This window comes from Cydia fagiglandana, chromosome 19 (assembly GCF_963556715.1).
Source record: "Cydia fagiglandana chromosome 19, ilCydFagi1.1, whole genome shotgun sequence".
Lineage (NCBI taxonomy): Eukaryota > Metazoa > Arthropoda > Insecta > Lepidoptera > Tortricidae > Cydia > Cydia fagiglandana.
Window position 1 is genome coordinate 9799412 of NC_085950.1, and position 12837 is coordinate 9812248.

Sequence of the window (12837 nt, forward strand, 5' to 3'; positions counted from 1 at the left end):
ATAAGTTACGGCAAATATGTAACAATTATGAATCTAATACAATCATTTATATTCTTATGCTTTCATAAGTAATAGTTTCTCGTTTTTAAAAAGAGTTTTTCAATTAAAAGACATGTCAAGATGGCTTACCTTCTTGCAAGTTCTTTCTAATGCTAAAAAACTATAGTCAAGTTTTAGCCACCCACATAGTAGACCATACTATAGTCAAGTTTTAGCTCCAAATCTCCTACAAAACATTATACTTTTTGAGCCCCCTCTCCCTTGGTGGTATTTGGCTACCCTGCATAGCAGCATAAATCATAGAGTAACTTATATAAAAAATCTTAAACCAAAATATAAATATTCCTTAGGAGCACCATACTTGACATGACACAAAAAGGGTGAAGTATAAAAAAAACCGAATAAAATTTACTCAAATCATTTATTGAGTAATGAATTATTTTAATAGCATACTTACATTACACTTATAAAATTCATAACAACTTAGCTAATATGTACATTTTATGATACGTCATAAATTGATTTAGGGCTACGACTTATTAAAGATTACAATTTACAATAACTGAAGGTTTCTAGCCTCGCTTGAGGCTGTCTAAATAACCTTTGAATTCGGCAACATCCAAAATACTGGATATAACCTTTGACCCTCTTTTTATACAGAGTGTTTGGTACATCGTTTGCCAAATTAAAACGACAGATAAGTTGAGTCATTTGCTATCTTCTCAGGCTTCGAAATTTTTAATTTGGCGCACATTTTTTTTTCACTTCTATGCCAGTTTTTCGTAACTTTTAAATTTTTACTTGCGTAGTAGTAAAAAAAACCATGGCCAATTTTGTTTTTCTAGGCATGAGAAGATAGCAAATGACACAACCTATCTGCCGTTTTAATTTGGCAAACGATGTACCAAACACCCTGTATTTTTTTTCTTAACCAGAATCATTCCTACTTGCTATATACCAGTGAGCGCCGAGCCGGGTTAAACTCACACCGTGGTTTTTGTCGATTTAAGGGACAAAGGTCGAAATATTTTACATATGGCGCCAGTGTGTTAATGCATAATTGTTGTCCATCAATTTCATGTTATTTTCTTGAAAACGTTCGTATTTGTCATGCTACTTCAGTCAACTTCAGTAGCTTTTGTACCGAGACTGACTGAAATACCAAGACACGTTCGTACGTTTCCGTAATTTACGTAATATATTAATTACGTCACACGAATTTCTAGGTTTTTTAACCCCTCCCCCCTCCTTCTCACACATGGTCACATTTTGCAAGTCCCTCCACCTGGTGTGACGTCACGTTTTAGGCAATTTTGTTTTCAACGAAATCGACAATACTAACTCGGCATTATTTTTTTAATAAAAAAATATGTTTGGTAAAAGAAATATCAGGAATTTTATAACACAAAACCAATTAGGAACGAAAATTACCTACTTCCAAAACCTCATCATTTAAATGTACAGCGAATAAAAAAATATAAATCAATTTTCGGTTACTGATGAATAGTGATGAAGTTAAAATGACGTCACAATGTTTGTGACTCCCGCCTCCCCCATGTCACAACATGTCACATTTTCTTGACCCCCTCCAACCCCCTAAACGTGTGACGTAATTAATGGATGACCCTAAAAACGCGATGGAAAATAATTCAACAAACTAGTCAGTTAAGCTAGGGTCTCCGGAGGCGGCGGCGCCATGCAGTTTCCGTCGGGGTACCGTTTCTTGAAGGCCGCAATCAGCTCGGGGTCCACCAGCCTCACTCCGTCCACTTGGTTGCCCAGTGTTATCCTGCATAGACAAGTTTTTATTATGTTTCTACATAAAGTTATATACTTCTCGCTGGAATTAACTTGAAATTGTGGTTTTCTAAATAATAGAACTTTTCTTTCTTTACTTGGCTATATAAAAGTTTGATTATCTCGAAAACCACGAAACGTCCACTGGACTGGACTTATAAGTCCATTTTCAGGACCAGCCTAAGGCGTCGGTGGTTAGAAGGTTGTCCATTAATTACAGGACACCCGGTATAAGCAATATTGAGACCGTGCACGTTGGAGGTTCTGCCATCTTATGTGCTAAATCTAAAACTTCACGCCAGTAAGTAGGTGCTGCCCTCTACAGATTACGCACACTCCCATGGGCGTTGTAGGTTCTGCCAGGCGTGGCTCACTCCGCGATTTCGTCGCTTTGCAACAGGTAGCTACAAGTACATCCGTCCCACACCAATTTTGGGGAATGCCATAAGCCGCACGTGGCGCTGTCGCCACCTAGCGGCCATATCTGTCCTGATCGTAACAGACGCGTTTTGTTAGAGAGTGAGTCTTCTGTACCTGTAAATTGGAGATTTAAACTTGACTCACCAGTTAGGTTGCACGTTGTGTGGTCGCCCGAATAGCTCGATTTTTCTCGTACCGGGACTTAGCCTTTCTGTAACACGAGTAAAAATTTAAAAAACTATTTATTTCTTTATTCTTACACACTTTTAGTTTCACTGAGAATATTTGTATATTTACGTATAAAAAAATTATATATTTCAGACCTTGGTCCATACACTGTTAGTTTTAACTTAATTTCTTAAGCACTAAAAAAACGTACACGTACGTAGACGTACGTTGTATACGTATGAGTGCTTCAAATCTTGTAACTTAAACTCAGTTGAAATTTAGAATACTTCCGTAATAAAGATGATAAAACAATAATATGCTATCATGGAGCTAAGCTGATGATGCAGGAGGGTAACCTAAGGGACTCCTCGGTGGAAAAACACAAACTAATTGAGTTGGCTCATGAGAAAGGTATCGAGAAGTACTTGATGGACATGCAAACGAGAATAAATACAGTCAGCAACGCCTCGACGATAATGTAGCATTAAGTCAGAAACGCGCAAATAGCAATATCTATAGACCACGAAGACCGCTTAGCGTTGCATGTTAGTCTCCATAGGCTACTGGCCTGATGGGCAAAATCGAGAAATAAGCAGTCCAAAAACTGAATTTAACGAGGAGCAAGTACCAGGGCCTCATGAGTTACGAGAAGGTGTCGTTGACCGGCGGGTTAAGGGTCAAATGTGTACAACTGTCCAAAAACTGAACTTAGCAAGGAGCAAGTACCAGGGCCTCATCAGTTACGAGGTGTTGTTGGCCGGCTTAAGGCAGTGTCCATTGTTGGTTGGGGTGTGTTCATTTTGTGTGCTCACCAATAATGCCGTATATCTCGTCTGGTTTGTGGCTCGTGGCTCTGACTTCGGCGACGATGACGTCACAGTCCAGCCCGCGATTCAGGTTGTCCGGATCGCCTTTCATTCCAACCTACAACAATAAAGGTAAATAGGTTTAAAAAAACCGGCCAAGTGCGAGTCTGACTCGCGCATGAAGGGTTCCGTACCATTAGGCAAAAAACGGCAAAAATATCACGTTTGTTGTATGGGAGCCCCACTTAAATATTAATCTTATCCTGTTTTTAGTATTTATTGTTAAAGCGGCAACAGAAATACATCATCTGTGAAAATTTCAACTGTCTATCACGGTTCATGAGATACAGCCTGGTGACAGACGAGACAGAGGAGTTTTAGTAATAGGGTCCCGTTTTTACCCTTCGGATACGGAATCCTAATAAAAAATAATCACTTGCCAATTCGCGTTGGCCTCGGCGGTCTTGGTCTCAGCCCAAAAAGTCCTTATTCTAAATAGGGGGTATTACTGCAATGTTCTGCCGCCAGAGTGCAGCACTAGATCCTCTAGTAAACCATAGACTAACTTATACATAATGTGCTGTAAGCTGTTTTGACAAGTTTTCTCAGACAATAAAATATGACATTGATACATCAAGGCGGTTTGTTAACAAGGGCCTACCGTTAAACACGAAACTAGAAATTTAGTTATCTGCCTCTTTATCGCTCGAATAAGTCAGAGTGGCAGAGAGGTTAGATAACGAAATTTCGATTTTCTTGTTTCGCGGTAGACCCCCAGATTGTGACGGATAGTGGTAGTGGCGCCTCCTACGCGGAGTTTCTCGTAATATTCCCTATGAAGTGATCACACTCCATAGACCTAGTATTACATAGATGAGCTATACGCGTGCCTCCGTGAGGGACAAAACATACCCAAAGCGACAATATTAAAAACACTTTTTAACATTCCTGACAACATACCAAAAATAATCTACGTAATTCGGTCGGGTTATTTGTTGCCCACTATTAAAAACATATGCAGTAATTGCAGTTAAAAAGTCATGCAATTGTTTATCTTGTTCTCTTTGAATAAGTTCTTTATTTAAACGATGATTTTCATGCAAGTACTGCACATACAATAAGCAGGGCAGCATAAACCATACTACATTTTTGGTGGGGAATAAACAAAAAGTGAGACTGTGACACGGACCAGCAATAATACCGCTTTCTCTGCTACTCCTACTGAAATTTCTATAAGTGCATCTCGTTCGGTTATTGTACCTCTATGTCACACTCACTAGACAATGCTCCTTGCCGTGGTTGAGCCAGTGGCCCGTGCGTCCGGTCCGTATGATCCTCTGCAGCTGGTTGGTCTTCACCCAGATCAGTTCGTCTACGCGTTCATAGCCCCACAGTTTAAGGCATTCTCGACCCAGCTCCATAGCTCTGGAAAGATAGAACGTTGATATCTAAGAATCCGAAAAGCGCCTTAATATGAATCTGTGGTAAAAAAGTGTGAAAAAAATGTATTCTGGCGTAATTTAGGGAAAAGGATTCATCCTCAAAAAATTGTCATTGAAATGAATGACTTTCCTCGGAACTGACAGAAAGTTCTACATACATTCTGTAATTTTATTTACAGGTGGGTCTGCCAAAGAGTACAGTAAGTATGGGTCTGCCATTATTACTGCGAATTTATTTGTTACCTGCCAGTGACCCAGAGGAATATAAGCCCCTTGTCCTGCAGCTGCGGCACCCCGAGGCATCGCATCTCGTCGTCCGGCATGGTGCCATATGGCAACTCCATGTGGATATCCCACGGCGGGCCCACCATTATTACTGCGAATTTATTTGTTACCTGCCAGTGACCCAGAGGAATATAAGCCCCTTGTCCTGCAGCTGCGGCACCCCCGAGGCATCGCATCTCGTCGTCCGACATGTTGCCGTATGGCAACTCCATGTGAATATCCCACGGCGGGTCCGCCATTATTACCGCGTATTATTTATTACCTGCCAGTGACCCAGAGGAATATAAGCCCCTTGTCCTGCAGCTGCGGCACCCCGAGGCATCGCATCTCGTCGTCCGACATGGTGCCGTATGGCAACTCCATGTGGATGTCCCATGGCGGGTCTGCCATTATCACTGCGAATTTTCCTGCGAAATGCATATCATTATAACCTTTTTCCAGGCCGCACCAATCTACAAGGTTTTTGCGAAAAATCCAAATTATATTCCATTTAATCCAGCTTTGATGATTCATTTGAAGACAACTCAAATTTCCCTTTCTCGAAAGTACAATCTAATTTGAATCTTAACCCGGAATGCTAAAGTTGAAATTCTAGTGGCGCATATGTGGTCGATAAATCGTACTATGCCTGGAAAAGGGTTAACTGTTTTTTGTCAAAAACATCATGGGGTTTAAGTCATGGGGATTACACACGGTGTTAGTGTTACTTTAGTATATATTTACCTAGGAACGTCATGTCTAGATACCGCAAATCGCACTGTATCCACTGTGGGGGCGTCAACGTCAAAACTCCGTCTGGTTTTGGCGCCACCAGCACTCCTGATAAATAAAATGAAAATTATTGAAATCGAGGTCTGTAAAGCCGTCTATCACGTACATATACCGGGTGTGGCCTGTAACACGAGCAAATAATTAAAACATAGATTGTACTCCTCAAACGGTGACACTTGTTCAACAACTTTTAAAATTTATGAAGTATTTAGAGTCCCTATTTTTCATATAAAATAAACATTATCTTCAATGGACGCCATCGCCACGCCATATCATTGTGATTGACGTTGCTTGTCACGCCTTAAACATAACAAAATTCGCAATACATTGCGTCTTAGAATAAACTTTAAAGTGTAATAAAAATCAAACCACAAGTTATTTTTAAAAGTTGCTGAACAAATGTTGGTCAGTATGAGGAGTACAGCCTACAGTTTAATTTTTTGCTCGTATTATAGGCCACACCCGGTATGTTAATCGAGGTCGTCTTCTCTCTTTTTCATTAAAAAGAAAGCTTAGTTACTACTAGCTAAGTCTACCAAAGTTTTCACAGTCGCCAGTGGCGGATTTGCAGTCTTTGCCGCCCTAGGCTCCAGGCCCTGTAGCCGCCCCTTTCTCAGCACCCATCACACTGACATTTTGAGTTATTTCTTGTTATCATCGGCGAATTTTTTGTAACAATTTGCCGCCCCTAATATCTTGCCGCTCTAGGCCCTGGCCTACTTGGCCTTAGGCACAGAATAAATAATAGTACTAAGTACAGAAGACTCACTCTCTAATAAAACGCATCTGTTGCGATCAGCACAGATATGGCCGCTAGGTAGCGACAGCGCCACGCGCGGCTTATAGCAACGGATGTATTTTTAGCTACCTTAGGGCAAACCCGCCACTAACAGTCGCTAATAATTAATGCTATTTGATACGTCAATAAATATTCGAAATAGTCTCTCTAAAAAAACTCTATGTCGAGCGTTAGAGTGCATGTCAGTACACTTTTGAGCACATATTTTTGATAGCTAGTTACTAAAATATAATTACGGAACTTTAAAATACCTAAGCATACCATTTTGTGAATTCTTTTGTGCCGTGTCAGTGGTTTTGGCCGCGGTAACGTTTGGGTCCGTGTTGTCGACCTCGTAATGAACATATCTGAAACCAAAAACAACCTATATAAGCAAACGTCGGACTATAGGGGGCAGTTTGAGGGCAAGGTAAGGTTTACAAAATAATCTTAACTTACGAGTATTATAATGTACCTGTAATTTTTAACATAGTTAATTAAATTAGTTACCCGATATCATTTATTCATCTTTAATGAGTAAATACTATTTGAAGTGATGACTGATAGCCCACTGAAGTAGCCACTTAAAAAACAAATAAATAGCTGACATGCGTCATTATGACTGTTGTTCATACTTATATTTGGAATTTCACATTATAAATACTAGGTACTAAATAATAAGTACAAATACTCGAAAGTGAATTGATTGATTTGCGAACCTTAACTATCATTCTGACATGCCACGAAAATGCCCGCTGGAGTCCGACGTATGTATATAAGTATAGGGACCGTGCGCGTTGTAGTGTGCGTTGTGCACATATGTGCACATGTACATTGCCAAAGCAAGTGCTACCATCTACCGTTCTTGACGGTACGTTTTCTCGTGCATAGTAGGTTCTGCCATCTTGTGGGCTACATCGGAAGCAAAGACACATTTACGCCTCGCGCCAAAATTCTGACGGCTCCTATGCTGCCCCCTATAGTTCATGCACGGGACCTATCAAATGGTACTATCTTTGGAATCAACGCCACATTGTAATACTATATGTGGACTTACAGCTGGTATACAGTTAACTCACTAGATCATCATCATCATTGGCCACGTCATCTTTGCAGATGATAGTTGCAGCGACTAAAGAAAGTATTTTGAAGAGGTAGTCTACATCGACTGCGATGACTGTATAGACCAATGGCCGAACGGCACTTCTTGCCGCATCGATCACAGACGTGTCTTGATTCCTGGGGTGGTCTAGCAGCTCTGCGATTTCACTACTCACTAGATGGCGCTGTTTAAATTTGTCGGGGTTTTTTACTCACTTGCAGCTGTCCATGTGGAAGCATGTGTTGAGGAAGGAGCAATCCCCGAGCGACTCGTCAGTGTGCGCCTGTATGATCTTCTTGAAGTGCAGTTTCTTGCAGGCGCCATCTTGTCGCTGGGAGGTGGCGCGCGCGCACTCGGCGCGGGTGCCGTGCGGGCAGAACTCCATTACTTGAGCGCCTGAATAGGAAAAAAAACATGATAGAACAGTTAAACAATAGGGAGCGTTACTGCAATGTTCTGCCGCCAGAGTGCAGCACTATGTTGTTTAGTAAACCATAGAGTAACTTATACATTTTCGGCCTTAAACAGTTTTTTCTCAAAAATGGACGGCAAAGTCGACGTTGCCGTCTAAAAAATAAGTCGCGAAGCGCGTAGTTTATGGTCAGTCAAAAATTAAAAAGTTAAAAACATTGCAGACTTGATTTTGGGACTGCAATGTTGCATACAAATTCCATTATTTGTCGAGTTTCAAACTTTTTAAAAGTTGAAATGGCCATATCAAATGAAGGCACAGGCCCATTAAACAGCCAAACAGATGATTAGTACCGCGACTATTTAGTTGTCTCAAATAGGTTGGCGTATTTTCGGCAGAAAAATACACTTCAATTTTTTTAATTAAAAAAATAAAAAGGCAGCAAGGGCGTTTTCTGTGAAAATATATACGTAAAGCCCCCTCCAGACTATGCGCGTGAATCGCGGGCGAAGCCGCGAACGCGAGTGTGGAGTCGATTTCGCAGGTCTGCGTTCTGGACTCCACACTCGCGTTCGCGGCTTCGCCCGCGATTCACGCGCATAGTCTGGAGGGGGCTTAACAACGTTGTTTTTGTAAAATATTTCTATGGTATTTATATTTCTTGCACCATTTTTGAGAAAAGCACTATATATGACTCGGCTGGAAGGCTACTTGCTGGCTTCGGATTCATTTAAACGGACTCCCAAGGTCGTCCGTTTAAAACGAATCCTCAGCCTGCAAGTAGCTACTTCAGAGCCTCGACAATAATGTACTATTTGCATTGCCCCCGTGGTCCCGGAGAAAGACTGGCTAAAGTTGACATCAACAATATCAACATATTATTGCGCGAGTTTTTCGAACTGCCCGAACTTCGAAATAAAAGAAACCTCAAAAACCATAGTGCGAAACCGCTCTAATAAGTACCTCCTTGACTCTTGAACTTGTCGGCCAGAGATTTCTCCTTAGCTGTAGGTTTGCTGAGGAGATCCATAATCTCCTCCCCCACTCGCTTCACGGCTTTCTCTCGGCTTGACGGCATTGCCAGTAATGACTGTAAACAACCATGAACAAAATGAGTTTTATCTGACGAATAAAACGGTTGTTCAAGACAGAAAGGTGTGGTAGGATTTTGTAGAGGCCCTATGCACCTCCAGTACGCCCTAGGACAAACTAAAACAATTAATCTTTCCAAATAAAAAAATTATAATTCATAATAACGATACCATTTCATTGGATGTCATACATTTTAATGAAAATAAGGGGTCATCCATTAATTACATCACACGTTTAGGGGGAGGGAGGGGGTCAAGAAAATGTGACATATTGTGACATGGGGGAGGGGGGAGACACAAACTTTGTGACGTCACTTTAACTTCATCAGTAACCGAAAATGTATGTAAATTATTTTATTCGCTGTACATTTAAATAACAAGTTTTTAAAACGATAATTTTTTTTATTCGTTTAATTTTCTTTCCTAAGCAGTTTTGGGTTATAAAATTACTAATATTTATATCGTCAAAAATATTTTGATAAAATATTAATAATACTTAGGTACTTACTTAATTCGATTTGGCGACTTCGTAGAAAAAATGTGACGTCACACTAGGGGGGAGGGGTTTGCCAAATGTGACCAAGTGTGACAAGGAGGGGGGGAGGGGTCAAAAAACCAAGAAATTCGTGTGACGTAATTAATGGATGACCCCTAAACACAGTAGGTAGGTAGGAAACTAGCGATTTACTTATATTTAAATACATTCAGTACGAGTCGAGTGTTTCAAGTGCCCTGTAGACAACTATGACTTTAAAGTTCAAGTCAACACGCAAATATATAATGAGTATTACTCTACTCAGTATAAAAATAAATTTAAATTAAGACGAAACAGGAGCTGAGTTTTAAATATTTTAGGTAAATATACCCGTCTCGCTAACGGAAACGGCTCCTAAAACTAGTGCGATAAGGACAAGGCGAAAAATCCTGCGTCAAAATCTCAAAAATCGAGGTTTCGTACTCGACTGTTTCCTCCTCCAAAATTTAACCAATCGTAACCAAATTTGGAAATCTAAATGATTATGAAATTATCTGTGTTGGACCGTTTTGCTTTTTTGGCTAATTGATATCAGTTTTGAATACTACGCCTCTCATTGCGGCATAGTCAATGAGGCCATTTTGACCATTTTTGAAGGGCTCTAGCGCCTTAAAAAAGAAAAATATCAAAAAAAGCAAAACGGCCCCACACAGATATTTACAAAAAAATCATTGCTCTAGCATCAAAACCCACGGAGGAAACAGTCGAGTACGTTTGTATGGAGAAATGACCACTCCTGTTGGCTCTTAATATAATATTATGAATAAAGTATCTTCATACCATCAAATCCGTGTCTTTCTTAGCAGCCTTCTTTTCTTCTGTAGCACTCTTTGCCTGCTTTACTTTAGTTCCCTCATCAGGGGTCTCTTCTCCTGTACAAATAACAAACAGTCAATTATATGAACTTAATAGCCTCCTAAGACCCAGCCATACAAATGAAAAATCCAGAACTTTCCACTGAAATTTAAACCTTTAGTGCAGCGAATAGAGTAGATTTTGGTTTTGTTTGAAAACTGAACGAAACTAAACAAATGGGACTCTGTTTCAATTGAATAAGATTTAAATTTCATCAGACTGCATAAGTACTATAGCTAGGACCTTGGGTCTTATCACTTTGACTACCGAGAACCCGCCTGGTAGGCACTCGTAATGTTTGCTCAGATGCCGGACAACCCGCTCCAGCGGGTTGTTTTGTACGCAGATATAGACGACCGGTTTCTGGGGTAGTGCGCCGTTTTTTGCCCGGTTGCGAAAGTGTTAAATAGGAAGCCTCCTAGCCAGAAGCACTACCACGCAGTGAAGATTGCAGAGAGTGTAATGTTGTTAATTGTTATTCTTCAATTTCATAAGGATCCAGTAACAAAACTTATATTAAGTTCTTTACGTATATGCATAGACTAGGAATCCTCCAGCAGTTTAGAGCAATTATTGCATGAAACCGATGCTGCCAAAAATACAGGGGGGGGGGGGACGAGGCGAGCGAGTGCCGTGCCGTGATTGGTCCCTTCAAAGACATGGACGTCACACAAAGACACTTTGACTCGAAAATGGAGTAAAACTACCGTATATTTGTTGCAGAGGGGGTAGCACTACTATGCTCAGTCTGGAGGATGTCTTGTCTGTGGGTATATGGAACACAAATCTTACCTTTCCTCTTATTAGAGTTTTCCTCCATCAGTGCCGCAAGCACAGCGGCGAGCCGGACCGACTCGGCGCTGACCACTTCAATGCCCACGTCTGTACTGCCCTCGGGTCTTTCTCGGATACTGTAAAATTGCACAATACCAGAAAATGTAACTATAATGAGCAGTAAATTAAAACTTAACTAACATATTGACGGTGAAGAAATCCTAACTAACATTTTTAGTAATACACATTTTCATTTATTTAGTTAAACTTTTTTGTATCGAAGTAGATAGAAGGACATCAACTGTACAAGTGCATGCACATACTTTACACAGTCCATCTCATAGATATAGGATAAAGTTTTTTTACATGCACCTATATTTTTTTTTTAAATGGGTTTTGTCATGCAGTGACGATGTCACCCTCATAAAGTGATCTAGACTAAGGTTGAAGATGATTAGTATCAACTTACGTAATAAGTTTCTGTGTGGCAAATTTCTGCAGCAAACTTGCAACGATCTCGGTATCAACATCTCCGAGCCCGGGCAAGAGTGCACTGGCAGTTGCGGGCAGCTGCAGCTGCATATCTGACAGCACTTGCAGCAGACGCACCTCCAGGGAAGCTGATGGGACTACAACTTTCGGCTTGTCTGGAATAATAATCAATATTTAACCCTGGCGTGCTGGCACTATATCCTCCTAACTAAGGCCCAGCCATACAAATGAAAAATCCAAAATTTGCCACTGAAATTTGAACTTATAATGCAGGGAATAGAGTTGAGTAAGTTTTAGTTAAAAATTGAACGAAACAAAACAATTGCAACTCTATTCTTATTCCATTATGGTTGAAATTTCATTGAAATTATTAGGTACTACAGGTAGGACCTTGGGCCTTAGGAGGATAAGTATTTTGCTGCTTGTGGCGAAAAGAATTGTAGGTTCAACAGGTAAGGAAATAGTGCGAAGCAAACCTGCTTCAGGCGGCAATGTCATCGTGAGGTGTTAGAAGCCGCCTTATGAGTTAATTTTTTTTCTTTATTTAGAAAACAAACAGCTTTTTACAAATATGACAAAAATAGGCCTGAAGATATTGTGAAAACAATAAGCGTACCTTCATTTTTAGTCGTAACAGCCGCGCCGGCAATCGGCTTCTCTTTTCCCCCCGGCGACCCTTCCGGCTTGTCACCACTCACAAGCGAAGACCCCAGGATATTCTGCCGCTCCTTCTTACGCTTCTCCAACTTTTCCCGTAAGCTGTTCCTCTTGCTTTTTACAGCTTGAATCTCTTCCCAGGCATCAGACATTTTGAACGGGTACAGGTTATATTAGGAAAGCGACTTAAATGCTGTGTAAAATGCGACGATTTCGGTTTTTATTATGATAAACGCCGAAATACTTAACTTTAATCGTATGAGATGGGAAAGAAATATTTAATTATAATCATTATTTGAATTTATTTTATAAGACTCATAAATACAAATAAACAAATTCTGACACGGGTTTAGTATAATGTACGACCATGTGCATCTAAGCGGACCCAGTCGTACACAGAGACGGACCAAGAAAATACAGTTTCACTTCGACTGCATGTCATTTGTTACCGC

General features: G+C 40.5%; 1 protein-coding gene across 1 annotated transcript; it reads right to left on the reverse strand.

The window, feature by feature from the left end:
• Positions 1-1622: 1622 nt before the first annotated feature.
• Positions 1623-12720, reverse strand: LOC134673737 (N6-adenosine-methyltransferase MT-A70-like protein). The gene is made up of 13 exons (XM_063531752.1): positions 12345-12720; positions 11706-11883; positions 11255-11373; positions 10388-10479; positions 8945-9071; positions 7785-7965; positions 6750-6835; positions 5642-5737; positions 5181-5325; positions 4469-4616; positions 3198-3309; positions 2362-2428; positions 1623-1789 (listed from the first exon to the last, which is right to left on the reverse strand). Exons 1-13 carry the CDS (start codon positions 12535-12537, stop codon positions 1666-1668), a joined length of 1668 nt encoding a protein of 555 aa, XP_063387822.1. The 5' UTR covers positions 12538-12720; the 3' UTR covers positions 1623-1665.
• Positions 12721-12837: the final 117 nt, after the last annotated feature.

Coding starts and splice junctions, on each gene's coding strand:
- LOC134673737 (XM_063531752.1), bottom strand. CDS start 12,537: ATGTCTGATGCCTGGGAAGAGATTCAAGCTGTAAAAAGCAAGAGGAAC. Junction 4,617..5,180: donor TTCCTCTGGGTCACTGGCAG/GTAATAAATAAT, acceptor CTATCTTTCCAG/AGCTATGGAGCTGGGTCGAG. Junction 3,310..4,468: donor ACGGCAAGGAGCATTGTCTA/GTGAGTGTGACA, acceptor TTATTGTTGTAG/GTTGGAATGAAAGGCGATCC.